General features: G+C 49.3%; 1 protein-coding gene across 5 annotated transcripts in view; it reads right to left on the bottom strand.

The window, feature by feature from the left end:
• Positions 1-25,991, bottom strand: part of NLRP1 (NLR family pyrin domain containing 1) — a 30,879-nt gene extending 4,888 nt beyond the window's left edge. For 2 of the 5 annotated variants that reach the window (XM_061143191.1, XM_061143192.1), the window contains exons 1-14: positions 25,601-25,991; positions 24,451-24,750; positions 23,170-23,340; positions 20,834-21,034; positions 15,642-17,259; positions 13,409-13,579; positions 11,732-11,902; positions 10,989-11,159; positions 8,972-9,061; positions 6,434-6,522; positions 5,711-5,873; positions 4,501-4,724; positions 1,446-1,708; positions 557-682 (exon numbers count right to left, since the gene is read on the bottom strand). In XM_061143191.1, coding sequence (XP_060999174.1) covers positions 557-682; positions 1,446-1,708; positions 4,501-4,724; positions 5,711-5,873; positions 6,434-6,522; positions 8,972-9,061; positions 10,989-11,159; positions 11,732-11,902; positions 13,409-13,579; positions 15,642-17,259; positions 20,834-21,034; positions 23,170-23,340; positions 24,451-24,730 — 3,738 coding nt within the window. In that variant the 5' untranslated portion in view covers positions 24,731-24,750; positions 25,601-25,991. Of the gene's footprint in view, positions 1-556; positions 683-1,445; positions 1,709-4,500; positions 4,725-5,710; positions 5,874-6,433; positions 6,523-8,971; positions 9,062-10,988; positions 11,160-11,731; positions 11,903-13,408; positions 13,580-15,641; positions 17,260-20,833; positions 21,035-23,169; positions 23,341-24,450; positions 24,751-25,600 lie in introns of those variants that run through there. The other 3 variants (XM_061143193.1, XM_061143194.1, XM_061143195.1) reach the window with 3 other exon arrangements.
• Positions 25,992-27,318: the final 1,327 nt, after the last annotated feature.

Here is a 27,318-nt window from a genome sequence, read left to right as displayed (position 1 = left end):
CTATAGTTGTGGAGAGTGGGGGCTAGTTCCCTGACTAGGGATTGAACCTGGGCCCCCAGCACTGGGAGTGTGGAGTCTTTTTTTGGTGGGGGGGAGTGGGGGAGTATGGAGTCTTAACCACTAGACTGCCAAGGAAGTCCTTGGTGGCTTTAATTGGAGGTCATTGTCACTCTATAGCCCAACTCTTCCCAATGTTGTCCCCATCCTGAATGTGATCCTCCCCAGCTTCCTGTCTCCTACCCTTTGAAGCATTCCTGCTCACCCTAAATCTCACTTGTTTTCTGTGCTGTGCTTAGCCACTCAGTGGTGTCCAACTCTGTGACCCCATGAACTGTAGCATACCAGTTCCTCTGTCCATGGGGATTCTCCAGGAATCAAACTGGGGTCTCCTGCATGGCAGGCAAATTCTTTACCAGCTGAGCTACCAGGGAAGCACCACTTGCTGTTTGCCCAACCCCAGTGCACCGGGTCCCTGGGAAAGCTCTGAGACCCACTCAGAGCTATTTCCAAGCAAGACCTCTGACCCCAGCAATGGCTGACCGCCTGGGCTGCTCACCTCCGGCAGTATTTCCAGCTTCTCTGAACCAGACACAATGTAGCGGGAGCCCACGTAGAGCGGGGTCAGTGGGGGTGGCTTGTGAATTCGTACAAACTGAAACTTCTTTTCTTCATCGTCTATGGCCTGAGGAGTACAGAACAAGGATCAAAGCAGCAGATATGTCTGGCCCCTGACTCAGATTCTGCCTACAGAACCCGGTCTGAACAAAGTGAGATGATGTTTCTGTGTGTGTGTGTGGGTGATGGGGGCTGTACCCCCCCTGCTGGCTTCCCACCCCCCACCCATGCTTGGCCTCTGCTGTGCTCAGGGTGGGAATTGGCGATGTTGGAGAAGACATGGTAACAGGGGAAAAGAGACAGTTCTAAGCTCCAATAGTTTGGCTACCTGATGCGAAGAGCCAACTTACTGGAAAAGACCCTGATGCTGGGAAAGATTAAGGACAGGAGGAGAAGAGGATGACAGAGGATGAGATGGCTGGATGCCATCATCAATGCAGTGGACATGAGTTTGAGCAAACTTTGGGAGATGGTGAAGGACAGGAAAGCCTGCAGTCCATGCTGTAGTCCAGGGCATCACAAAGAGTTGGACACGACTTAGTGACCAAACAACAACAACAAGAAGCATGGAAACCACCCATTCTTTTGACTCCTGGGAAGAGGCTTGTCCTGAGATGAGTGATGGTGTGGCAAAGTCAGCCGGAGGAGAACTTGGGGAGCCAGACTAGTCCATGGCAGGGCAGGAGCAGGACTATTTACCCACTTCAAGGTTCCTGCTTATAAGCGGCCCATCCCAATTCCCAGTTGACCCATCTAGGGGACTCTTTGGTCGTGTTTCCTGTTTGTTGTCAAGCCCACCCTGGCCCAACCTTTCTGGCTCTTATTTCCACCTTCTGAATGGAGCAATCGCTGGGGATCAGGTAGAGGTGGAAGGTAACTTCTTCAGGCTGGAGGTAATGGTAGAGCAGCACAGTGGAGGTGATGGGAATGAAGCGCAGGGCAGTGTGGACCATCCTCAGTAGAACTCCCATGGGCGAGAAGCTGGGGTTTTCCAGGGCGGCGTAACATGGCGTCACCCTGGCTGGCTTCTCCAGGAGCATCCCCTCCTCTTTGAAGTGGGCCACTTGAAACCGGGAGATGTCCACATCGTTCTCTGTCAAGGGACGGATATGAGAGGCAAGGACTTAGCACCTCACTGAATCAGACTTGGCTGGGGGAGTGACGTCCTTGAGTGTAGCCTCAGTGTTCTTCCTTAGGGAAGCCATCGTGCATAGGCCTGCCACCTTTGGGGGCTTCAGACAATACTGTCTCTAGGGTGGGAGCACCACAGAAACTCCCTTTAGCCAAACCCATACAGAGGACCAGCCCCTGACCCAGGAGTCGGGAAAGCTATGGACCCTGTGGTTACTGGCTGGTGTGGATTCTCTAACCATGAGGGCCACTGAGCGATGTGGGCGGGTTTGACTCCAGGCAGAGGGAGGACGAGGAGGAGGAAGGGACAGTGAGGAAATGGAGCAGCCAAGGGTAGTATACACTTGTCCAGTGTTTGGCCACCCACCATTCATACTCTCCTTTTAGGGAAGACCCCTTCCCCCCCCCAGTGTGGGGGGTCTCGGCAGGAGACAAGCAGGGCCTCCCACCCTGGAAGCTGCCATCCCCTGGTGGCTATGATGCAGGCATGTGACCAAAACTTGAGTAAGTGAATGCTCCTTACCAGGACCTGGATCTAGAGAGAATGAAGAAAGATTCTTCCGGCAGTAGCAGTGGGTCGAGTCCAGCGGCCACCATGGCAGGAGGGTCCTGCAATGGCTATGCCTGCGGCACAGGTCCCTGCCTAGTTTTGTTGGTTCTCAGCATCCTTGCACACTGCCTTTTTTTTTTTTTTTTAAATGTTGCCTAATCTTCTGTGAAGTCTACAAGTTACTCAGGAATCTTTTTATATATTCCTTTCCTGCCTAAATCAGCCAGAGTTAGTTTGCAGTCAAGAAATCTGACAAGGTATGGACACTGATGAGTTTAAGATGAAGAGACAGCTTGAGAGATGAAGGCTGGTAGCGGGAGAGGCACAGGCTTAGAAATCAGGAGTCCTGGTTCCATCTCTGTGTTGTTTGGCAACTGCAGCAATGCAGTGGTTTCTGGGTAGCAGAGGGACATCCAGCAAGCCAGGCAAGGCCCTTAGGCTGATGGGCACCAGTCAGAACATTGCTGACTGATTTTAGTCCCAGAAAAGGCCCCCAGAGAGCACATTCATTGCTTTTTTGGGTGTGAAAATAATATCACCGTGGTATACACCATCTGACAAAATGCTGAAGAATTCACTAAATACAACTATAATTACCATCTTTCTCTTTTCCACTAGTCTTTCTTTGAAGCAACACCTTTTCATGTTTCTGTCATAGCCCATGGATTTTTTTCAATTTCTCATCATTGTGTGTCTTCCTCTTAGTATCATGGTGAGTATCCCCGCCTGTCATGTGGGAGACTGGGGTTCAATTCCCCAATGGGGAGACTAGAGTACTACCTTTTGGGCCTGTTTGGTGGCTCAGATGATAAAGAATCTGCCTGCAACATGGGAGACCTGGGTTGGGAAGATCCCCTGAAGGAGAGCATGGTAACCCACTCCAGTATTCTTGCCTGGAGAATCCCCATGGACAGAAAAGGCTGGTAGGCTACAGTCCATGGGGTCACAAAGAGTCAGACATGACTGAGCGACTAAGTACAGCACAGCACGGAGAAGTCACATCTTTCAGTGATCATAGAAATTTCCTGGCAATTCTCTCTTTGAATATTTCATCTTCTCCATTCTCTCTGACATATCCGCTGGAATTCTGATTAGGTGTATTCTAGGCCTTCTCATAGTATCCTATCCTCCATGTCACTTAATCTTTTTTTTTTTTTTTAATGTTTTCCTATTTTCTTTAATTAGCTTGTTTCCAAATTTGATTTGTCATTTTTAATGATTTATTGCTTTTTGCTTATTTTTTTCCCAGGGTGATTTCTATAAGTATATGGTGGTTTAGTCACTAAGTCATGTTGAATTCTTGGGACTCCATGGACTGTAACCCAACCAGAATACTGGAGTGGGTTGTCATTTCCTTCTCCAGGGGATCTTTCCAACCCAGGAATCGAACCTGGGACTTTTGCATTGCAGGCAGATTCTTTACCGACTGAGCTATGAGGGAAGCCCCATAAGTATATGAAACACATTTATTTTGTGTTTTGTTTCTGATTACACAAAATGTGTGGAGTCTTTATGGGGTTGATTCTTATTATTTTCTTATTTTTAAGTTATTTTAATTAATTAATGTATTCATTTAACGGGACCAGTTCTGCTACCTGTGTTTCTTCAGGTTCTCGTTTGTGATGCCTTGTTTACCGTTTGTAATTTTTGACTGTGAGATTATTTTTTTATAATGTTTTATTTTCAGAATAATTGATATCCTCTCCTTATTGTATTTATTTATGACTTTCCCTGGGTCTTCATCACTGCACACAGGCTAGTTGCAGCAAGTGGGGACCTCTCTGCTTGCAGAGCATGGATTCTAGAGCACAGGCGCAATAGTTGTGGCTCACGGGCTTAGTTGCTCCGCGGAAAGTGGGATCTTCCTGGACCAGGGATTGAACCCATGTCTCCTATATTGGCAGGTGGATTCTTACCCACCGTACCACCAGGGAAGCTCAATGTTAGCTTGTATTGTACTTTCTATTTAGGGAAGCTTTTAAGTGATTCAGGCAAAAATTATTATGAGTCTAGGGACAAAAGTGCTTCAAAAAAGATATGCCCAGAGCACCATGGAATGAGAGAAAAGCTGTCTCCATTTCTGTTAATCCTTTCTCAGTCTCTCTAAGGAAGCCCTGAGTCCCCCTCAGGACATCTCCTCTAAAGCCCTTTTCAGGCCCATTCTTACCACCGTCACCTTGCTTCCGCCTCTCCCTCCTGCTTACCTTGGAAGGCCACAAAGTGAGGGAGGAACACCACTGCCACAGCGCCTGGTTCAGCCTTGATGTCAAACAGAGGCCCTGCAACCAGCCAACTGTGCTGTGGGAAATTCCTGTTCAGGAACTGGTCCCAGGCACAGAATTCAATTTCAATGGTTGCTGGCCCTCTCACCTCAAAGCGGAGACCTGTGTTGGGCCAGTGGTAGAAGCCAGCCACAGGCAAGTGAACTCTGCAAAAAATGGGGAGAAGTGGACACTGGATTACTGTATGCAGACTCACTGAGCACCTACTGGGTGCCAGGCCCTGTGCTGGGCATTATGGATCCTATAGAGTGGCTATCAGCCCAGACGTTGACGTCAGATGGATTTGAATTTGAATCCTGGCTCCCCTGGGCTTCCTGGGTGGTGCTAGTGGTAAGGAACCTGCCTGCCAATGCAGGAGACACAAGATGTGAGATTAAAGCAGCATAAAAAGTCAAATACAACAAGTGGTCTGTCTTTGGATCATGATTAGAACAAATCATCTGCAAAGACACACTTTATACAATTGAACATATTTGAATAAGGATTGGGTATTGGACGATATGAAAGGCTTAATTGTAAACTTCTTGACATGTGAAAAATGACATTGTGGTTATGGAAGAAAAGGTCTTTGAACTTTTTGAAAGGTATCACAAAATATTTAAGGCTAAAAGCACTCATTTCTTTGGACTTAAAAATACTGCAAAAAAAGGGGCGGAACGTGAATAGTTGAAACAAAGTTGGTAAAATGAAGGTTGAAGCTGAATAGTGGGTACATGGAAGTTCCCTGGACTCCACGTGTGTGTCTATTTAAAATTTTTCATAACAAAATCTCTTTTTCCAGGGACTTCCCTGGTAGTCCATTGGCTAGGACCCTGAACTCCCAATGCAGGGGGCCTGGGTTCAATCTCTGGTCAGGGAACTATATCCCACATGCTGCAATTAAGACCTGGCACAACCAAAAATAAATAAATACAAATAAATATTTAAAAAAATCCCAACCAATGTTCTTCCTCCCCCATCCAAACCCCTTCTTTTTTCATAATAAAACACCAACCAACATCTCAGTCCTGTCTTTCTTTGCATGGTGGTGTGGTGAAGGGGGATACAATGGACCATGACTGGGGTGCAGACTGTCTGTGGGGACCCAGCATGGGGATGGAGGGAATGGGACAGGACAGGCCCCCTCACTTACCGGTACAGGCTCCTTTCTTTGTCAACCGCCTCAGTAGCCACAGGCCCTGTGGGGCCCCAGAGATCATCCTCGGTCCCCAGAGACTCCATGTGCCCGTCCCCCGGAGGGACAGGAGAAGACAGACAGAAGGGTCTCACCTGTGCTGCTTGAGGAGAGCTGCCCTCTAGAACAGACGGGGCAGTGGCCAGCTTTAGGTTCTCCTGCCTGGCTGCCCCCGGCCCGCTAGGCTAGACCACAGAGGGACCCTTCCCAAGGCCAGTCTGCCTGCTGTCCAAGGGGGCTCAACCCTGCTTCCTCCCCTTGCCCAAACCCTCCTCCCTTCCCTTTCTCACTTCCCAGAATTATTGCTCTTCGCAGCACTCCCTGGGTGGTCAGCTTTTGAGGGGAACATGGCTCCAAAGACAGACAGGCAGAGATGGAGAGGGGATTCCAGGCCTTAGAATCCCAGAGTGGGCCTTAAGAGACTGGGCTCTGGTTCAGAGTATGAGTCATGCTGTAGATATTTAGGAGAGGAACAGTCCAGCCCCCTGAGGCTGGAAGAGAGGGAAGCAGAAATCCTGCAAGGTTCAGGGAGTGCAAGATCTTTCATGGAGTCTCCCCTAGGTGTCTCTGTCCCACTCCAAAGGCAGGAGGATGGAGGAATGACCTTTCACAGCTGCCATAACCCCCTCCACCCCCACAAGCCCACATCATGATGCTCCCAGCCTGGCCCCTTCAAACTACCTGATGCTTGTCTCTGTCGCTTGAGTGAGGACGTATCGCTCATCTCTGCTCCACGTGGGACCTCGTGAAGGATCCTCAGACTTGGCTTCCTGGATAGAATTCATTCTCCCTAAGATCGTGGAGGATTCTGGGGGCTGTCTCCACGATATCCCCACTTGAGTTCAACTCATTGGAATTTGAACTCCTGATCCGCATTGGGCTTCTCCTATAGTCCCTGCTTCCATGAATGGCCCCCATCCACCCGGCTGTTTATACCGGAACTGAGGCATCGTCCTGACTTCTCCCTTGGCCAGTCTGAGAGCTGATTGATCACTTTGACAGCCTCCAAAACAGCTCTTTTCTCTCCATCTCCATGGCCTCCACCCTGGTCCCAGGCCCTGACATCTGTGGCTGGAACCACTGCTTCATCTTAAAGGGTTCCCTGTTTTTGCTCTTGACCCTCTGGTCCACTGTCCACTCAGCAGCTGATCTGAAAATGGGAACCTGGCACAGAACTTCGATGCTGAAGTCCTGAAATGTCTATTGATTTGGGGAGTAAGATCGAAATTCTTAACGCGGCCCAGAAGATGTTAGGTACTGACTGCCTCCCACCCCCAGCCCCACCTGTGCCAGTCTCCCTGCTCCCATGGCTCTAGATCAGTGTTAAAAATCACCTTAAGCCCTGCGTTAGAACACGGATTCCTGGGCCCACCCCAAGATTCTGACTCAACAGGTCTGGAGTGGGGCCTTTCTGCCGAGCTCCTTACTGTTGTTTAGTCGCTAAGTCATGTCTGACTCTTTCACGACCCTATGGACTTTAGCCCGCCAGGCCCCTCTGTCCATGGGACTTTCCAGGCAAGAATATGTGGGTGAGTCGTCATTTCCTTCTCCAGGGTATCTTCCTGACCCAGGGATCGAACCAGAGTCTTCTGTATCGGTAGGTGGGTTATTTACTATTGAGCCGCCTGGGAAGCCCTCTGAGCTCCCAGGGAATGTTGATTCTGCTGCTGATTCTGAGGACCACGATTTGAGTAGCTCTGCTCCAGGTCCCTGACCTCCTATTCCTCAAAGAAGCTAAGCTCAGCTCCTCTCCTGAAACGGCAAGTAAAACATGGACCAGCTTAAACTGGTTTTGCCGCCTTTAAATAAGTTAATTGATTAACGCAGCCTTGAGTTATTTAGATAGCAACCCCACGTGCAAGACAGAACCTGTGTCTCCAGTATTCAGAACCCATAATCTTCAGTCTACAGAACTCAAAGGATAGAAATGTTGCCCCAGGAGCCCTTTATGGGGCTAGAAGTCCTTCAAAAAAGGAAGATCTGGCTTCCAGCAGTGTGAGTAGCTTGTTTGGCTTATTTGAAACTAGCCAATCAGCTTCCAAGATTGACATTTCTCTAAACCCCTTAAATGTCGCCCTGAACCGTGGATCGATTTGAGAGCCTTACCTCCTGTGCCCTTGCTAGTGGACCTTGCAATAAAGCTCTTTCTTTTCTCAAAAGCCAGTGCCCTAGTCTTGGCTTCTATGCACTTCGGGCATCTGGCTCTTGTTTGGCAAGCTACACCACCTCTGCCTGGAATCAACCCCTTCCGGGCCCAGCACACCCCTCCCATCCGTTAGAGCTCAGCTCAGCTGCTCTGCATAGAATCTAGTGGGCCCATCAGTGTCCTTAAGAAACCCAGATGTAGTTCTGTGGGCGGAGGTGGGAGGCTGGGGTGGGGGTGGGGGTGGGGAGGGAATAATTTGCACCTGCTGGGCTGAGCTCTTGAAATTTGGGCCCTTGTTCACTGCTGTGTGCCTCACACGTCGTGTGAGGGATACAGGGCATGTTCTGTGACAAGTGGGTCCTCCTTCTAAAGCTAGGAGCCTTTTCCTTTCCTTTTAAGGTGAGGCACAGCTACTGAGAATCAGGGAACAGTTGCCCTTTGTGGTCACAGGCCGAAATGCACCAAACTGGGAGAATATGGGCGCTGCAGCAGATTCCCTGGGGAGGAAGAGGGACTCTCCCATCTCTGGGGCTCATCCCTCCAGCCTCTCCGGCTGTGTGTATATGTATATTGGCCGGTGAGGGTCGGGGGGAGGTGTCTGGCACTTCCAAGGTTCTCTCTGTCTTTGTCTCCCCCTAGTGGTCATTGCTTTCCAAGTTCCAAATCTCATCCACGCACCCATTCACCTTTTTTTTTTTTTTTTTTTAATTTTCTTATTGGAGAAGGCAATGGCAACCCACTCCAGTTTTCTTTCCTGGGAAATCCCATGGACACAGGAACCTGGCAGGCTACAGTCCATAGGGTCACACAGTGTCGGACACAACTGAAACGACTTGGCACGCACACATTCATCTAATGGAAAGGTTTAAGCAGAGGAGTGGCATAATTCCGTTCGCACTAAACAAATCAACGCCCAAACCTCTCTCTGGCTGCCATGCTTTCTTGGTTTCTTCCCGGCTCTGCCGTGTCTGCCTCCACCCCATGTCTTTCCCCATCTCTTGGTTCTGGACCTGCCCCAAGGACTCAGCCGATCCTGGAACAGCAAGAGTGGGTTCTGAGTCTCCCCACCTTACCATATCCCGGAGACTAGCAGCTGAGGCTTCTCCCTCTCCAGGGCCCTCAGCATCTCGGTCACCTCCTCGCTCAGCTGAGTCTGGTCCAGCCTGCAAGCACAAAGGAAGCCTGGTTCTCCCAGGACCCCTGCGTGATCCCGAGGTCCTTGGGGGCTCAGGATGGTGGAATCTGCCACCTCCCAGAGGAAACTGTTGCAGGTTGGGTTTGCTGGGAGTTGGGCTCTGAGATGGAAAGTGGAGTGAAGTTTATTAGGGGGTGTTCTTGGATCAACACCAGGGTGGTGGGGAGAGGGAAACAGGTCTGGGCAGAGAGGAAGAAGTTGGGCTGTGATGCCGTCTCAATGGACACCTCAGCCAAGGCTACTGGAGGCTCTGAAGTTGGGATGATCCCTCAGAGCTATCCCAAATTGGGAGGAGGCGCTGGGTCTTTATACCCTGACATTGGTCAGGCCTTAGATGCAGGTCACTCCAGGAACGGGATGGATCTTGGGAGAGGGGGCCCTTGTAGGCAAACGTCATCCCAGTAGCTGGCTGTCAGTAGCATTCCCAGTGGCTTAGGATTACATCCTCATTCCTGGAGAGCATCTGGGCAGTGGCTCACAGCGCCCACCACAGAACACCCATTCCCCACAGCCTGAAGATGACCACTCAGGGGTCGGTCCTGGGATTTCCTGCTCAGAGGCTAGATGTTTGCTGGAAAGGCGAGTGCCCTGTTTCCGTTCTCCTGGCCTTGTGTTCTGGGCTGCTTCAGATTTCAGAAAGCTGTTGCTCTTTCTGGGCCCCCATGCCCTCCTCTCTAACACAGACGGACAGGCTCCACCTGTTGTGAGCCCCGGACAGGACGCACTGTAGAGGGCAGTGCACGCTGCACTCGTTGCTATGATCAGAGCTAGTGTGCCCTAGGGAGAAGATGGAGCCCCCCCACGTAGACGGTTGTCCCTCCCAGTCTGGTCCTGGGTCTCTGGGAGGAAGGAAGCAGAAACCTTCACAGGACCACAAGGCACAGGCTGCTCTGAGGCAACCCAGGTCTGACCAGTAACCAGTGAGCTGGCCACAAATTCAGATGTCCCGGTTGAGGCCAAGCTCTGGAGAGGCCTTGCACTATGTAGCCGGAAATGCTTGGTGGGGAGGGAGCTGGAGTCCCCCTGGTTGTAAACGGTCAGGGTTAGCCTTGGGGGAACCCACTTGCAGAGTGTTTATCTCATTATCTTGTCCCGACTTCGCCTTTAGGCCTGAGAGTCTAAAGGAGGGAGTCCTGGCTGAAGGTGGCCAGGACCCAGACTTTGCAGACCCCTCAAAGACCCGGGTTCGATCCCTGGGTTGGGAAGATTCCCTGAGAAGGGAATGGAAACCCACTCCAGTATTTGTGTCTGGAAAATCCCATGGACAGAGGAGCCCGATGGGCTACCATCCTTGGGGTCGCGAAGTCAGACACGACTGAGCCACTAATATTGTGATTCCCACTATGTTTCTAAGGGCTGCTGGAGCTCAACAGAGGACCCGAGCGGGTAGGGGATGGAGGGTCTGGAGCCCTCAGCTCTCTGAGTGTGTGACAGGGTCCCAGCCAGGAGCAATAAGCAAGGGCTCAGCCAGAAACAGCCAGTGGACTTGTTCTCAGGAAGTGGAGGAAAGAGGAAGTGGCTGAGAGTCACGGTAGGGGCTGCTGCTCAGAGAACATCGCCCTCAGGGCCTGCAGGGCAGCAAGGAGGGCTGGGGGCTCACTGCTTGTCGGCTGCACAGGACTCCAGTGCTCCAAGCCCATTTCTGTCTGAACTCTGTCCTAGTGTTCACAAGCATTTTATTGTTATGATGGCCCCATTAGACAGATAAAGAAACCAAGTCTCAGGTGAAGAGCTGCCTGAGTCACACGGCCTAAGTAAGTGGCGTCACTGGTGAGGAACCCTGGCTGACCGTGCATTTGTCTGTCCCTTTTCTTTTCTCTGTCCAGTTCTGCGGCACTTGCATCCCCTCCCTCCATTCCCTGCCCTCTGCCCAGAAGGGGCCCGCAGAGCCTCACCATAGGAATATGAGCTGGCAGGAAGGGTGCCTGAGTCCTTCACAGAGCCTCCTCACGCCGAGGTTGTCCAGGTCATTCTGCAGCAGGTTTAGCTCCATCAGGCTGGGACTGACCCTGAGCACGGAGGCCAGGTCCTGGCAGCAGCCAGACGTGAGGCTGCAGCCTTCGAGCCTGCAGGGAAGACACATGTGGGCCTCCAGTCAATGTCCTAACTGGCATCTGGTTTTCCTTTCTAGTACCTATGGCCCTATGAGGGTTCTAGGGTGACATTAAAGGAAGATAAAGACCTGCCTGGCTTGCAGGAACCTGGGAGATTTAAATATTCCTCTTGCAGCCAAGGAGCCACTCAGGATAGAGACCACATCCCCTTTTCACTTCCGTGTGATTCCCATGAATCCTGCTCACTCATTGTATCGATGTTGTATGATTTATTTACACCGATGTTCCACTGGGATGCCTGGATCTCATTGTTAACTACCTTGGCCCTCCCAAATGCCCAGAGTTACCTGACATAGGTTTCAGCATTTTGTGCGTTTCAACATTAAGGGTGTCTACAATACAGGAAGAGAAAATAGCGAGCTTCTAATATAAGAACAAAAATTAAGGAGGAATATGAGGGCTTCAGTGGGAATCTATCATGGCTTCCATGAGCCCTTGCTTTCTCTCTGCCCCGTGGTGCTAGGGCAGCTCCTTCTGTCTCCCCGTGCCCACCCCACAAAGTAGTGCCAACGAGGAGCAATTACAACAGTCGCTGCAGCTTGCAGGTTGGCTGTCTCAGGCCTTGGCAAAGGTGCTCAGCTCCTGCGTCCAGGATTGTGTTGAAGCTCAATTCCAGTTGCATCAGAGTTTGGCTGGCGCTCAGCCCAGAGGCAATGTCCTTGCAGCTCTCAGCTGTGAGGCTGCAGCTGGCCAACCTGTGGGAGACACATAACGATGGCCTTGCCTTTACTTATCTGTTGATTCCACAATCACCCATGAACAACCTGTTGAACATCTACACCTGTGGGCCAGGTGGAGGTCAGTAAGCCCCCAGGCCCCCCAGAAATGCACAGACACTGGGGGATAGACATAGAAACAAATAATAGTAAGTCAGGTTTTCGATCTCTTTGGATTAAAATCCTCCCACGTTTTCCCAGGTCATCAGAAAGAAATTCATGGTCCTTGACCTTGTCTGTGAGACAGTGGCTGTCTGACTCCTTGTCCTCTCTGTCCTCATCTCATATTCCTTTTAGCTGCTTCTCCACTGGCCTCCACACTGTTCCTTAAACTCTCCAGGCATGGTCCCACCTCAGGTTCTCTGCCATGGCTGTTTCTTTTGCCTGGAACAAGCTATCTTACCTGATAGCTCATGGCTTATTCCCTCACCTGCTCCCAGGTCTTTGCTCAAAAGTCCCCTTGCAGGAACCTTGCCTCACCACCCTCCCTATTTAAAATGGCACACCCAGCCCCAACTCTCCACTCCTTTTTGCTTTACCTTTCTCTCTAGTCCTTACCACATGCAATATACTTTACTTGTTCTTTTGACTTTTTGTCCCCACAGCCTCTGGAATGTAGGCTCCATGAAGAAGGAGCTTTTGCCCATTTTCATTACGAGCTGTACCCAAGTGCTCACAGTAGTGTCTGACACGTAGTAGGCACTTAAAAAGTAGATGTTGCCCCAAGGGACAAGTCAAGTGTGGCTGAAGGCAGAAGAAATGATTAATTTTGACAAGGGAAGGAGGTGGAAATGTACGAGGAATGCCTTGAATGATGAGTCGTTCATCAAGACGCCCATCCCAAGTAAATCTTCTTCAGATAAATGCCCAGAAGTGGAATAGCTGGCTCACATGATAGTGTTGTTCTTCTTATTTTTTTTTTTTGAGAAATTTCTATACCATTTTCCATGGTGGCTGCATCCATTTCCATTCTCACCAACAGTGTATGAGAAAGTACACATTTTCTCCACATCCTCTCCAATACTTGTGATTTCTACCTTTTTGATAGTAGCCATGTTATCAGGCATAAAGTGATATCTTTTTTTGGCAGTGCCGTGAGGCTTACAGGACCTTAGTTCCCCAGTGAAAGATCAAGCTCAAACCCACAGCAGTGGAAGCACTGAGTCCTAAGCACTGGACTACCAGGAAAGTCCCCAAGTGTCGCTTCCTTAAGGACGTTTTCCACTGGAGACCCTTATCTGGCCCTGCAGTTACACCTTTATCGGCATGGTTCCTTGACTAATGTGTCTTTTGCAAGCCCTCTGAGAATAGACACCCGCCTGTGTTTGCTTACCATGGTGACCCTGGCACCCGGCACAGTGGTGGGCCAGAGAGGGGCTCAGTGAGTATTTGCTGAATGCAAGGACAATTCCCCCTCCCAGAGTCAGCGCCCATCTTAGATCTCCTGTCCCTCCCTGTTCAGAGCAGAGCCCAGGCCAGACTCACCGCAGGGTCTCTAGGTGGCACCCAGGGCATCTCAGGGCCTCATCAAGACTCTGTACTGCAGAGCGGCTCAAGGTGTTTCCACTCAGGTCCAGTTCCTTCAGGTTTCCAGTGACCCGGAGGACGGAGAAGAGAACCCGCCAGCCGGCCTCTGTGACCGGGACCCAGCTCAACCTGTGGAGGGAGAGAGGGGTTGGAGGGAGAGAGGGGTTGGAGGGCTGCGATCTGTGTGTGCAGGCTGGGAGGTGCTGTCCCCAGGGCTGACCAGCCTCCCTGACTGCCCCTGAACACCGCAGATAAAAAAGATGGAAAATGGCCCCCTTGCCCCTCAAGAAACTTCCAGACTGAGGCAGAAGCAGACATCCACGATGAACACCTCAGAGGAGTATGACAAGGGCTGTAGACTGACGAGCCTCAGAGGAGAGGGGCCCCCAGCCCAGGGTGGGGGCGGCAGAGGGGCAGCCAGCTATAAAACAGAATGTCCAGTGTGGTTCAGTTTTGCCATGAAAATCAGCATAAAAAGACTAGATGATATACCTCAATTCTTTTTTTTTTGTTTGTTTCTTTTTTAAATCTTTTGGCTGCTCTGCGCAGCATGTGGGATCTTAGTTCCCTGACCAGGGCTCGAACCTGTATCTCCTGCATTGGCAGCATGGAGTGTTAATCACTGGACCACCAGGGAAATTCCATACACCTCAATGTTTTAAAAAAAGTTTTTATTTAAAAAATTTTTTTTCTAATTTTTAAATTATGAAAGCATGATAACACATTTACAGGAGACTTGGAAAATACAGAAGAAATACATCTAGTTACATAGAGTTCCACTGTTTACTATAATTGTTTTTTAAGTAGGTAAATTAAGATTTTTAGTTGGAGTTTCAATGTCAAACTCTCAAAAATTACTGGAATGAGTAGACAGAAAAGTAGAAGGATACAGTAGATCTGAAAAGCACTACTTAATTCAACATAATTAAGATGTGTACAATTTTCACACAATAGCACCATATACTTCAATTCTTAATGACAGTCATTTCTGAGTGATGGCATTCTGGTTGATATTAATTTCTGTCTTTTTGCTTCTCTACATATTGTCATTTTCCTATAATGGACATGGGTTTTGCTGTGAGAAAAAACCCTTGAAAGTCTGAAAAAACCCAAATCCAACATTTCTTCCTCTGACTCTTCTCTTGTGTGTGATTGTGTGATTATGTGTGATTGGGCTTCCCTGGTGGCTCAGACAATAAAGAATCTGCCCACAACGCAGGAAACCCAGGTTCAATCCTTGGGTTGGAAAGATCCCCTAGAGAAGGGAATGGTAACCCACTCCAGTATTCTAGCCTGGAGAATCCCATGGACAAAGGAGTCTGACGGGCTATGGTCCATGGTGTCGTAGAGAGTCGGATGCGACTAACACTTTCACTTTTTCCCCCCTGTTTTTGTGTGTGATTACTCCCTTCCTATGGGCTTCCTAGGTGTTGCTAGTGGTAAAGAATCTGCCCACCAATGCAGAAGTTGAGGCAGGAGTTTTGTTTGTTCATCTGTGATCTGGAGGATCCGGCCTAAAAGCAGTGCCAGATAGATATTCACAGAACAAATCATAAAAGGACTAAATGACCAATACTGCAACTGAGGTTGGGGAACCTGGGTGGGGAAGTGAATGGGGTTGGAGGATGTTTAGAGAAAACCCTGCCGTCACACTCAGGTTGGTGGGGGCGGGTTTTAGGCTAAGTGCCTGGGGTACAGGAGTGCATTATTGACACAAAGAAGTCAGATGTGCGGGGGAACATGGAGACTACCTTTAAGACACACACATTCTGTGATGGAGGAGATCTCTGGACCAATGCCATGGTCAACAGCCATCAAGGGGAGTGTCTGAAGCAGCTGAGGGAGTGGTTGCTTAGAGACAAACATGAGGGAGAAAGGGAGGCCGGTGGGCTTCGTGGAGGGGAAGTCAGGTCAGCACGGGAGGTGGAGAATATGGTGGTTGTCGAAGAGACAGGACGAGGAGTGGCAGGACACAGTGGGCCCACCCAGAGGCAGGCAGGGCACATCACTTGGATGGACCCTGCTGCAGGGGATCTTAGGCAGATGGGGGATGGTGGGCGGGTCTGCCATGGTGGTCGCTGGAGGCCTCGATCCTTGAGCCCCTGGGGTTAAGTTTAGTGAAAGTGACTCCAGCGCCTAGGATGGAGGAGCCAACAGAGGAGCCGGAGAGAAGAGAGAGTGGAGTACTCACAGCACTGCATCGGTGGGCCTGCATGCTCCTTGGTGTTGTCCGCCCTCGTTCAATTGAAGCCGCCACACGTGGCAGCAGAATCTAATGCAGAAAGTGAACACGAGCAGCTCCATGCTGGTTCGGATGCACACTCTCGTTCCTTGGAAATGGGCCATCGCTTGTGTCAGGAACTCCTCGTCCTGAATCTCGTACAAACAGTGAAACAATTGCAGAGAGTAATGCTCACGCCAGACTTCCAATTCAGCCCACCGCAGCAGTGACTCTCGCTTTCTCTCCCAAGACAGCTTGAATTGGAAAATGTTCTCCACCTCTCTCGCTCCTTGCTCACTCAAAAGGCCGGATAGGAAACGCACGGTTGGTGCCCCAAACAGGTTTTTGATCCCATATACTTCTACTAACTTTTCCATGCTTCCAGTGCTGTTAGGATGGTCACTTTTGTCCCCCATGTCCCATAAGGCAAAGGACACTGCTGCAAGGAACTCCTGGAAACACAGGTGAATGAAGCTGTAGTTCAGAGACATGGGGTGCTTTTGAAGAACATCCATCTTTAAGGGAGTGGAGTTGATGACCCCATCTAATCCATGCTTCTTGAGGTCCCCTGGACTGAACAGAGTCTTTCCTTGCCAGATACCCTCGGCAGCTAGAGTACAGAAGCCCCTCAGTTGAGTCCCCAGGGGCTGAGCTTGGATAGCCTGGGAAAGGTAGCGCAGATAGAGGGCTGTCATGGTCTGCGACCTCAGTGAGAGTTCTTCCCCTGCCTCCATCTGCTGCTTCAGGCAAGTGCAGGCCAGCCAGGACACCAAGGGCGTGAGACACATGGTCAAGAGGGCTTGGTTTGATTCAACCACGCTAAAGGCTCTAGTTGCTTGGCTTTCCTCTGTGAAATATTCATAGAAATAGTCCTTCCTGGAAGACTCGGAGAACCCCAGGACCTCCACCCAACATGGCTGCTTCAAAGAAGGAATGAATCTCCGCAGAGCTGCAGTCCGAGCTGTGATCAGCAAGGATGCCTCCGGAAATATGGTTTTCTCCAGCAAACTGCCCAGTAGTGTCTGCACGGGCTGCTGCTGGCTCCAATGCAGACAGAGCTCCACCCTCTGCTCCTCTGAGACCCATTCCAGTTCATCTAAACCATCGAGGATGAAGAGCAGCTGCTCTGGCTGAGACTGGACCTGTCCAGTGGGAGCCACAGTGGCGGACTGGTCTTTTGTGATGAGTTCCTCCAGACTTGTCAGCTTGGACGTAGCCAGCTCTCTGCAGTTGAAGTAGAAGACATGCTGGAAGTGGTTCCTGTATAGCTGGCCCTTCTCCCAGGCTCTTCTCACGTGCCTGGCCAGTGTGGACTTCCCGATTCCAGCAGCTCCATGCAATATGACTGTGTGAGGCCCTTCCTGAGGACCCAGGTCTGAGCCAAATAAGTCTCTGACCTCAATCAAATGCCCTTGCTCCTCAACCATCCCATGATCCCAGCTTCCCCAGTTCAAGGACTTGTAGTCTCTGGGGTAAGGAGTGTGTAGAAGTAGCAACTGCATGAATTTTTGGTGCAAATCTTCATTTTTCCATGACCAGGTGGAGCAAGGTCTCTCTCTCCTTTGGTCCTGGTATCTCTCTCTGCTTCCTAAGTAAGGGAGGGAGAGATAAAACATAAAGGTATAGGATAGATGTGTTCACTTATCCCTCCTTCCAATACTCAACAACTGTTTTTTGCACCTGCTCAAGCCACATGCTGTGCTGGCTGCTGATTCAGAAATAAAGGAAATCGAGATTAGAAAAACAGTAGAGAGGCTGGTGAGATATCTGCACTCCCACACTCATTACAGCACTACTCATGATATGGAAGCGTGATACGAAACAACCTAAGCTGTTTCAGTGGATGAATGGATGGATAAAGCAGACATAGTCTATTGATCTAGGTATCTACCTATCTCTCTATAATGGAATAGTATTCAGCCATAAAAAAGAAGGAAATCCTGACATTTGTGATAACATGGATGAACCTGGAGGGCATTATCCTAAGTGACATGAGCCAGACAGAGAAAGACAAATACGTATGGTATCACTTATATGTGGAATCTAAAAACAAAAAATTAACCTTATAGAAACAGACAGAGGAATAATGGTTCCCAAGCATGAGGGGGTGAGGGAAATTGGGAGATGTTGAGCAAAGAATACAAACTTTCAATTTTAAAATGAATTAGTTTTGAGGCTTTGATGTAGAGCATGATGATGATAGCTAATAATACCATACTATATGCTTGAAACTTCCTAAGATAGCAAATTATAAGCATTCCCAACACACACACACACACACACACACACACACACAGACACAGGTATGCAAGGTGATGGATATGTCAGTTAACTTGATTGTAGTAATTATTTCACAACGTATATCAAATCTGTACACTTTTAACATAGTACAATTTTATTTATCAATCATGCCTCAATCTTGACTGGAAAAACCAATGAAAAAGAATTCAGCATTAGGAAAAGTTGTATTTCTTCTGAACTGGTCTTTTCTATTCTATTGTGCAGGGCTTCCCAGGTGGTACAGTGGTAAAGAATCCACCTGCCAATGGAAAAGATTCGGGTTTGATCCCTGGGTCAGAAAGATCCCCTGGGATAGGAAATGGCAACCTATTCCAGTATTTTTGCCAGGAGAATCCCATGGACTGTGCTTGCCATGGAGTTGCAAAGAATTGGACATGACCGAGCGACTGAGCGCACATGCATTCTGTTGAGTAATAGATATTAGGTAACCAACCCATTGTCTTTCCCTTTTTGCCCTGGTTGCTAGGATGCTCAGAATCAATGAATGTTTTTTTTATAACAACTAATTAACCTCTTGGCTTTCATATTTACTTCTTCATGTTTAAGGTTATTACTTTTGTATGTTTTGGTAAGATGCCTCTTACATATTACAAAATTCTTTCTTTTCTTCTTTATCTTCTTCCCTCCCTCCTTTTTTTCCTTCCTTTCTTCTTTCTCCCTTCCCTGAATGGGAAAAAGTATGATTAATTAAGTCAGTTAATTCATCTCCAACCTGGGTCATATTTTAGGACCATGAATTCTACAAGTATGCTCCTACCTGGGTGCAGAAGGGATCATTTTAACAAAATATCTCTCAGATTTCAAAAGGGACTTCTCTCATCATTGAGATCAATGTTAAGAAGATGCCTTGTGCATGTCCTAAGCCACTTCCGATATGTCTGATTCTTTGTGAGCCTAAAGACTGTGTAGCCCACCAGGATCCTCTGTCCATGGGATTCTCCAGGCATGAAAACTGGAGTGGGTTGCCATGCTCTCCTCCAGGGGATCTTCGTGACCCAGGTGTCAAACCTGCTTTTCTTACATCTCCTGTATTGGCAAGCAGGTTCTTTACCACTAGCACCACCTGGAAACCCTTAGATGACAAAGGAAGCAGAACATTAAATGTGTGGATAGTGGCATTTAGAACCAAACATGGAACAACAGACTGGTTCAAGTTTGTGGAAGGAGTGTGTTAAGGCTGTATATTGTTGCCCTGCTTATTTAACTTATACCCAGAGTACATCATGCAAAATGCTGGGGTGGATGAATCACAAGCTGGAAGCAAGATTGCCAGGAGAAATATCAGTAACCTCAGATATGCAGGTGACACCACCCATATGGCAGAAAGCGAAGAGGAACTAAAGAGCCTCTTGATGAAGGTGAAAGAGGAGAGTGAAAAAGCTGGCTTAAAACTCAACATTCAAAATTAAGATCATGGCATCTGGTCCCATCACTTCATGGCAAATAGATGGGGAACAATGGAAACAGTGAGAGACTTTATTTTCGTGGGCTCCAAAATCACTGCAGATGGTGACTGCAGCCATGAAATTAAAAGACGCTTGCTCCTTGGAAGAGAAACTATGACAATCCTAGATAGCATATTAAAAAGCAGAGACATTGCTGACAAATGTCCATCTAGTCAAAGCTATGGTTTTTCCAGTAGTCATGTATGTGTGTGAGAGTTGGGCCACAAAGAAAGCTGAGTGCTGAAGAATTGATGCTTTTGAACTGTGGTGTTGAGAGTCCCTTGGACTGCAAGGAGATCCAACCAGTCAATCCTAAAGGAAATCAACCCTGAATATTCATTGGAAGGACTGAGGCTGAAGCTGAAGCTCCAATACTTTGGCCACTTGATTAGAAGATCTGACTCAACTGGAAAAGACCCTGATGCTGGGAAAGATAGAAGGCAGGAGGAGAAGGGGACGACAGAGGATGAGATGATTGGATGGCATCACCGACTTGATGGATATGAGTTTGAGAGAGCTCCGGGAGTTGGTGATGGACAGGGAAGCCTGAGTGCTGCAGTCCATGGGGCCGCAGAGAGTTGGACAACACTGAGCGACTTAACAACATCAGTGGCATTAGAGAGAGTGCCATCTCTGCCATTCTGAGAGTTTCTATTTTTGAGCCTCAGTCTTCTTATTTCCGAGGTGGAATAATAATAACATCCATCTCATGGAGTGGTCATGAGATTTTATACTGTGCAAGCAAAGCACATGGCACAGAGCCTGACACATAGAGAGTGTCCACCTGACGTGCTCCAGGCCATTTGGGGCCTGAGAAGCTCATCAGAAATGGAATCTTTCTCTTCCGACTCTAGGCCAGTGACTGTCCACTCACCAGGTGATGTGTCTCCTGTAATGGATAATACTCCTGTATTTTAATTTCCAGGGGCTTCCTGGAAACAGTGCCTTAGGCAGGTGGAGAGATTCTGGCAGTAGGATTTCTTTTTTATTTTTTTAAAAGTAGTTTTACTTATTTATTTATCTTTGGCTGCACTGGGTTCTCATGGCTTTGTGGGCTTTTTCCTTGCTGTGGCAAGCAGGGGCGACTCTTCGTTTTGCGGTGTTTTGGCGTCTAAGTGCAGTGGCTTCTCTTGTTGTAGAGCATGGGCTCCAGGGCGTGTGGGCTTCAGTAGTTGTGGTGCACTGGCCTAGTTGTTCTGCAGTATGTGGGATCTCCCTGGAACAGGGATCAAACCCATGTCCCCTTCATTGGCAGGCAGATTCTTAACCATTGGACACTAGGGAAGTCCTAGCAATAGGATTTCTGGAGAGAGGTCTCAGATGTTTGCCAGACCCTTTCTGCTCAGTCTATCAACCGGGCCCCCATCCATGTCTTTGCCTCACCCACCCCTTTCCGGAAGCTCAGCAGGGCCTTACCTGTGCAGCTGTTTCCAGATGTTTCAACCAGTGGCCATATGGTCCCAGGACCCTCCTTCTCTCTGGGCTCTGGACAGGAATGACTTGGGGGTTCACAGACTCTCAGGACTGCGGTGGAGGTGGGGTCATTGGGTAACTCTTGGCTTGGTGACTCATGATATGGGGAACTTGGAAAAGCTTGGTAAATGCTTAGGGAATGGTCTTCAGGGGAGAAAGACAGGAAAGAAAGGATCATTTATTGAGCATCCATTTCAGGCTCATACATTTTAAATTCTCACAAAAATCCTGTGAGATGGTGTTGGTAATCCAATTTTTAAAATCACAAAGATAGAGGTACAATTTAATTCTCTTAATGCTCTGAAACTTCCTCTATCAGGTAGAAAGATTTTGATAAACCCCTTGGGGAAGGGAGTTAAACTGCCCACTTCAAGCAACAACAAATAGTTACTAAGTGGCATTCTAAAGTAGTGGGTCCTCTTCATTGCCAGGCACTGTTTTATTTTTTTTTAAAAATATTTATTTATTTATTTAGCTGCATTGGGTTTTAGTTGCAGCTTGTGGGTTCTTTTTTTTTTTTTTTTAAGTAATAAAAGTTGTTTATCAGTTTTCACAATCAATACCCAGACGAAAAATAGAAGATAATTACAATCACGACTTGTGGGTTTTTTTAGTTGTGACATACAAACTCTTAGTTATAGCATGTGGGATGTAGTTCTCTGATCAGGGAAAGAACCTGGGTTTCCCGCAGTGGGAGTGGAGTCTTAGCTGCTAGATCAACAGGGAAGTCGTTAAATGCTTTATCATTTTATTCAGGCACTGTTTTGCCAGACAATGAAACTCAGGGTATGCAAGTTTGGGGCAGAGGGGAACTGCTCTGCGTCTTCAATAAAGGAAGAGTCAGTGAGACTGGGTAGTGTGTGTGGGGAAGGACAAGAGAGAAGAAAGCTGGTGGGGGCACAAGAGGGGACCTTTGTGGGCAGAGAGATGTGAAAAGTCTAACACTTTTCTTCTACAAGATCTTATAGAGTCTACATCATATATCTGAACTTCTGTGCACATGGGTTATTTTAGTGTGGAGTTCAAAGATGTGTAAATTCTGTACTGTGGCCTGGGGTGGTGTGCAGAGTAGATCAGACGAGGAAATTGAGACATAGGAGGATGAAGTGGTTTGTTCGGTGTCATAGAGCAAGTGGGTGAAGTCATGGTGGAAACTGAGGGCATTGGAGCTTGTGACCATCACTCTTGAGGCTTGGGAGTGGAGTGGTGAGAGTAGGCATAGAAGGAAGGGGAAGGGACTTCTTTGGTGGTGCAGTAGATAAGAATTTGCCTGCCAACGCAGGGGACATGGGTTTGGTCCCTGGTCTGGAATGATTCCACATGCCGCAGAGCAAGTAAGCATGACAGCCACGACTACTGAGCTTGTGAGCCTAGAGCATGTAGTCCGCAACAAAAGAAGCCACTGCAATGAGAAGCATGGGCACCGCAATGAAAGGTAGCCCCCGCTCACCACAATGAGAGAAATCCAGTGTGCAGCAGCGGACACCCAGTGCGGCCAAGAATACTGGAGTGGGTTGCCGTTTCCTCCTCTGGGGGATCTTCCCAACTCAGGGATCAAATCCATGTCTCTGGCATCTCCTGCATTGGCAGGTGGATTCTTTACCACTAGCACCTCCTGGGAAGCCCAAGCTGGGGATGGGGACCTTCGAAAAGCAGCAGCAGATGGAGAGAGAAATGACTGTACCAGGAATGGGTGGTTATAGGTTCCAGCCTGGCTCTGTCTCCAGATGCTGTGTGAACTTGCACTTTGATACTGGGATGAGAAGAGGAAGAGGCCGGGGTGTGGCTGGGGTTTGAAGCTGGGTGACTCAGGATGATGGAGGCCAAAATAAGAGAAGTCAGGAGAGGGAACCGGCTTAGGCTGAGGGGTGAGCCTACCCTTCTCTTGGGGTTTATCTGGAGAACCAAGTCCTCCTTGGAACTTTCTAAACCACCCTGACCCCCAGGATCTTCAAAGTCCACTGAGGTTGTGAGCTGAGCTCTGCCAGGGCAAAGACCACATTGCACCAGGTTGGGGGAGATTCACTGTCTGACCAATGTGAGTCTCAGCGTCCCCATCTTATCAAATCAGAAGGAGTGCAGTCTCAGCAGACGGATGCTCCTGAAAGATCATTTTCAGGCCCACTGTACCCACCACCCTGCTTCTGGCTCCTCCAGCCTTCTGTAGTTCCTTCTGACCAGGTCCACATGGAGTTACAAGCCCACTGGCTGCCTCAAAGCTGCCCCCCACCCCGCATCTCCCCACCTATCCCACCTCAGGGCCCGTCAGCAAGCCTCACCTTTCCAGGTATATCCAGATGTGAAAACTAGGGATCTTGACCTCTGTTCCATTGAGGGCTCGAGCACTGGTTGATTAGGCTTGCAGAATTTCAACACTTCGGTGGAGGTGGGCCAGCTGGGGGACTCCAGGTTGGGTGCACTTGGTGAGTGGAAGAATGAGGAAGACAGGGCTGTGGGGAGCAGACAAACAGGTTGGAGGATTGCCAGGGGAAGGGGCAGGAACCAGGGGGCTGAGGTCTGGGTCCTTCAGCCAAGAAGAACAAGAGAGGTCTTTTGTCTCAACCAGTAGAGGTTAGGAGGGAGACCATTGCAGCCTGCCTCTTGTTGGAGGACGATTTCCTGATGCTGCTGGATGATTCATCCTCATTTGGGGTCCAGAAGATTTGCATCTGTGTCCTGGCTCTGTTTCTACCTCCTCATGAAAGTTGAGCCCCCTCTGTGCACCTCTCCCCGGTGGGGTGAAGAGTCCCACCTCCCAGGGTTGCTGATTAGTAATAATAACTGCAGTGACAGCAACAGTAGCAACAGAGCTCCTATTTTTTTTTGGGGTTTTTTTTTTGAGTACTTATTATGTCTTAGGGGCTTCCCTCATAGCAAAGTCAATAAAGAATCTGCCTGCAATGCAGGAGACCGGAGTTCGATTCCTGGGTCAGGAAGATCCCCTGGAGAAGGAAATGCAACCCACTCCAGTATTCTTGCCTGGGAAATCCCATGGACAGAGGAGCCTGGTGGGCTACAGTCCATGGGGTTGCAAAGAGTCGGAATAAACCACCACTAGACTCTTAGACCCTGTGCTAAATATTTAATACGAATTATCTCTCTAACCCTTACATAGTCCAAGGAGGTAGGCTCTTGCTCTCCCATTTCACAGATGTAGAAACAGAGGCACAGAGCAGTGAAGTGACTGCTTCCCGATTCCCAAGTCCATGCTTATAACATAAGGCCAGGCAAGTGCCTGCTTAGGAGTTGGGCATGAAACCCCCAGCCCTCCCTTCCAGTTTCCCTTCTGAATGCCAGCCTCCTCCCTCCCCGGCCCTCTGAGCACCCCTTCCAGGCCCTGTGAGGACCACATGGGATCCTAGGAATCCACTTGGCTAGAAGAGGAATCCAGCACCCTCCCCTCCCTGCCCAAGCAAGCCTCTTAGCTGCAGGCTGGCCGAGGTCTGGATCCGCCCTGATCGGGCAGTCCTAAATCACCACCCAGAGGAAGGTGTGTGTGTGTGGGTTCTCTGGTGGGGGGTGAGGAGATCGGCAGTGGGCAGAGGAGGCTTTGTAAGCACCTGAATTCAAGTCTGTCTCTTCGAGGGTCTTGGTGCACGCCCCTTGCTTGTTCATGTGCGGTCCCTTGGTGTGGATGGCCATGCACCCATGCTGTACCTCCTTGTACTGATGCAGCAGGTGTGAGGCGATCTTCACGCTCCTTGGCTTCTCTGGTTGAGCCTGGACCACCTCAGGAGACTGCCCGCAGGTCTCCTTATCGGACAGCCAAAGCTGGAGCTCCTTCAGCTTCTCTTTCTTCTTTTCCTCCAAGTCCTCCAGCCTCCGGGCTTCACCAGCCATTGCTGCCGGGCTGGGGGACCCTGGGGATGTCAGCTATAAATTGGCACTTGCCATGGGCACTGGCTGTCTACCTCTACAAGGATTAAATCATGTGCTGCTGTAGCTGCTGACCTTCAATGTCCCCTGAAGGGAGTTCAGGGTGGAGATCAGGAATGGGGCCCTCTGCGCTTGAGGAAAACCTGGCAGTACAGGTCCTCAGAGCGTTAGGTCTTTACAGGAGCTTATTTTTATGAGCCCAGTTCTTGCATCACCTCACATCTAGAAAAGCACTAAAATCCTTCATGGGGAGGTATGCTCCTCTTGACGAGCAGCATATACAAACCTGCAAATACAGGTTGCATGAACTCCCCCTTTATCAAAATCACATATATACTGACCTTCGTCTGTCTCCCTCTTTGAAGCAGTTTCTTAGCACTATCTGAAATGCCGTCTTCTGGGCTGCAGTCCTCATTTTGCTTTCAACAAAACTCGACTGGCAGCTCTCAGGTCACACTTTTTTTTTTTTTTTTTTTTCAAGTCAGCAGGGATGTTTATGGGGAGGGGGTGGATGTTGGGTTGGTGACGACAGTCAGGAAGGCAGAGAATAGTCACTTCCTTGACCCCTACCAATGCAGGACTCCCATGGGGATCACTGCTCTCCACCCGGCAAACTCCTATTCAGCATTTAGAATCAGTTTTATAAAATCCCAGGGCATCTGCTGATAGATGGTGTTGGGAGAAGGGAGGGGAAAGAGTGGGAGGAAAAGCCACAGGAAGAGGGGGTGTCCAGAGGGGGCCTGGGAGACACTGGAAGCTTCCTGGGTGCCAGGGTCGGTCAGGAGAGGGAAGGTGCAGGGCTGGGATGGTGGGTGAGATGCGCTGGGTACTTACTGTTCTGTGTCCCTCGGAGTCTTCCTTCTCCTGGGACTTGGACAGCTGGGACCAAGCCTTGATATGGACAGGAGGTAGGGGCTTTCAGAGTGAAGGGTTGAGTTCAGAGCTGTCCGCCCTCAAGTATCCTCAGATCTCTCCTGGCCCTGGGTCACTGACCTGGGAGAACAGTCCTCACCATGTCCGAGCAGGCATGGGAGTCACCAAAAAGACCCACTTGAGAGTGTAGCCTGAGAGAGGGGGGTCAGGACAGGCATCTTCTGCAGCCTCTCAGTTTTCAGGGCTTCCTGAACCCCACTGCACATCCTGCCATGCTAGGAGGGGCACCAGGGTGTGTTCCAGGCCCGGGGGGCTGCCTGCTTTGTGAGCACCTCGGCACGCAGCTAGTAAATATTCCTGCTTGAAAGCGGAACAACCCTGCCGCATCTCAGCAAATCTGAGCCTCTGGGGAGTAGGTATGGACTTTCTTCCTTTTTTGTAGAATCCTCAGGGTTGGAGACTCCTGGTGGAGGCACGATATTACCTAACTCATTTCCTGTTGTGTAATGGTTTCTGGCCTTGATTTGACCTGGGCTGGAGGGGACCAGACCTAAGGAGCTTCAAGCTGCCTGTTGGCCTGGACGCTGACTCCTCGTGTGACTGATACCTTTCTCTGAGCCTCAGTTTGCTCATCTATCAAATGGGACAGCATAGGTTTGCAAACAGGCTCCAATTAAATACTGGAGTGGGTAGGCTTTCCCTTCTCCAGGGGCTCTTCCTAACCCAGGGATCGAACCCAGGTCTCCCGCAATGCAGGTGGATTCTTTACCAGTTGAGCCACAAGGGTGGCTCAAGCAAAAACTCTTGCTGCTGCTGCTAAGTCGCTTCAGTTGTGTCTGACCCTTTGCGACCCCATGGACTGCAGCCCACCAGGCTCCTCTGCCCATGGGATGTTCCAGGCAAGAGTACTGGAGTGGGTTGCCATTGCCTTCTCCCAAAAGCTCTTAGTAACCTTTAAAAATGTTATATATGAATGTTAGTTTTTTTTTTTTAATGGTTAATAAGCACAGTGGACAACTGTATGGCTTGAGGTATAGCCAGAGAGAAGTGTTGTCTTTTTTTCCCCTCCCAACACCACCTTTCTGGATACCAGCTAAGGTTCCTCCAACTCAATTAACTTCTTCCTTTCTTTTTTTCCCAAGATTTAAAATTTATTTTGGCAGCCCTGGGTCTTCGTTACTGTGCCTGGGTCTCTCATCGCTGTGGCTTCCCTTTGCAGAGCCTGGTCTCTAGCCACATGAGCTTCAGTCGCTGTGGCTCCCAGGCTCTGGAGCACAGGCGCAGTAGTTGTGGCACATGTGGGCTTAGTTGCCCTGAGGCATCTGAGATCCTCCTGGGCCAGGGATTGAACTCCTGTTGCGTGCATTAGCAGGCGGATTCTTATACACTGTGCCACCAGGGAAGTCCTCAATTCACTTCTGACACTAACCACCCAGAGTAAGTGAAGACCCTATGGTTGATGGGGCTCAGTCCCACAAGACCACCCCCCCTTCAGACACCAGTTGCAAATGGGGTTTCCTGGGTTCTCTGCCTTTCTGTTTGAAGAGATTTCTCCAGGACACCTTCTCAGGTTTGATCATTTGTTAGAACAACTCACAGAACTCAGGAAAACAATTTGGTTACCAGTTTCTTGTAAAGGATACAAGTGGGGAATAGCCAAATAGAAGTGATACACTTGG

Source organism: Dama dama, chromosome 5, assembly GCF_033118175.1.
Source record: "Dama dama isolate Ldn47 chromosome 5, ASM3311817v1, whole genome shotgun sequence".
NCBI lineage: Eukaryota > Metazoa > Chordata > Mammalia > Artiodactyla > Cervidae > Dama > Dama dama.
The sequence above is the reverse complement of the archived record's forward strand: the minus strand, read 5'-3'. Positions and strand labels throughout refer to the sequence as shown.